At 52.1% G+C, this 1,609-nt stretch overlaps 1 protein-coding gene across 1 annotated transcript in view; it reads right to left on the bottom strand.

Annotated features, from left to right (window-relative positions):
• Positions 1–171: 171 nt before the first annotated feature.
• The window catches only part of LOC119587123 (connectin-like), a gene marked incomplete at both ends in the record, with an annotated part of 4,117 nt that continues 2,679 nt past the window's right edge, over positions 172–1,609 (bottom strand). The window contains 4 exon segments of the mRNA XM_037935875.1: positions 172–331; positions 540–740; positions 912–1,220; positions 1,409–1,585. Of these exon segments, the coding sequence (XP_037791803.1) occupies positions 172–331; positions 540–740; positions 912–1,220; positions 1,409–1,585 (847 nt within the window).

The following is a 1,609-nucleotide window of genomic DNA, read 5'->3' as shown; positions in this document are numbered from 1 at the left end:
GAACAACGCCCTATCACCTGGTCATGTTCTCTTGCGCCTCGACCAGGAGAACCAGGTCTCCCTTAGCCAAGGAAAGCAAGCAGTGACTCTTCTCCAATGGAAAGCATTTGGTAAGTGAGAGCTGATCGCATGGCCGCCCGGAATCTGCTGACGATCGTTAGGCGTACTTACCCTCAAGGTAGAAAGAAGTGGTGTCGTTGTTGAGGTTGTCCATGAGTGGCTGTATGGTATCCTTGGTGATAGTCTCGAGGACGTTGGCGCGGAGGTCAAGGTAGAAGATGTTGACGGTGGGCTTGAACACCTCAGGTCCCACGGAGAGCAGCTTGTTGTCCTGCGCCGCAGAGAGAGTGGCGTAGGTTGTGTAAATTCAGGCTCGATGTTCGTTTTCGTGGATTGCTATTTATTTACGTTTCGGCACGAGTGTTTAATCCTAAAGATATGCTTGTATTGGGATTCCATAGAAACTGAATCGTTAAGAATGATTCTAGCTACAGGTAGATTGGCCATAACATATAAATCAAGCAGAAGCATCGTCATACCTGTAGGTTGAGCTGCAGAAGGTTGGAGAGACCGAAGAAGCTCTTTGGCGCGATGTACTTGAGGGAGTTCTCCTGGAGGTCCAAGACACGGAGGACCTGGAGGTCCTGGAAGGTCAAGTCGCCGATGACCTCGATGCGGTTCTTGTGGAGGTCGAGGCGCTCCAAGGCCCTCAGACCCTTGAAGGTGTCGGGGGTGATCACCTGGCGAAGGGAAGGACAGCGAGTGATTAGCAACAGAAAGAACAAAGAAAAAGAGAGATTTCTTGATGTTTAATGCGGAGGAACATGACCCTTTCCTAATACGGCTTGAACTAAATCAAAGGAAACATTGGAAACGGTTAAAAAGTATCAACAGGCCGTAGTCCAGCGCACCTGAATCTGGTTCGAGAAAAGCTCCAGCTCGACCAGGTTGTGGAGGCCCTGGAAGGCTCGGTCGTGCACGATGGTGATGTTGTTGCGGTCCATGTAGAGCTTGGTGATCTTGGGCAGGTCGACGAACACGTGGCGGTTGACTTCGGTGATGTGGTTCTCGCCGAGGGAGAGGGTGTCCAGGGACGGGAGGTGAGCGAAGGCGTTGCGGGCCAGAGTGCCGATGGAGTTCCGGGCCAGAGAGATCTTGGCCAACGAGCTCGAGTTGCCGAAGCTGAAGGCGTTCACCATCTTGAAGGTGGCGTACTGAACCTGCGGGAGACGAGGAGCAAAATCGGTAATTAACGATTAACGTTGTCCCCATAATCTCGAAGGGGGAATCCAAACTACTGAACTAAATACAACCCAAAACAAATCAATAAGCTAAGAAAGAAAGATAAAAACGAGACAGCGCAAAGAAACCCCAGCAGCCTTCCGCGTGGCTTCGGAGGCCCACGTACCTCAAACATCTCGAGGTCAGGGAGGTGCTGGATGGCCACCGTCGGGATGGTCTTGAGGGTGCCGTCGGGGCGCAAGTGGAGGGTGAGGCGCTTGATCTTGGTCTGGGACGCGAAGCCCTCCCAGATGAACTCGTTCTCGGACGTGTCGTTGAAGATCCAGCAGTTGCCTTCTTCAGCCTGGAAGGATAAGGCAGATTAATT

This window comes from Penaeus monodon, chromosome 22 (genome assembly GCF_015228065.2).
Source record: "Penaeus monodon isolate SGIC_2016 chromosome 22, NSTDA_Pmon_1, whole genome shotgun sequence".
In the NCBI taxonomy this organism is placed as follows: Eukaryota; Metazoa; Arthropoda; class Malacostraca; order Decapoda; family Penaeidae; genus Penaeus; species Penaeus monodon.
This window is presented reverse-complemented; position numbering and strand designations above follow the sequence as displayed.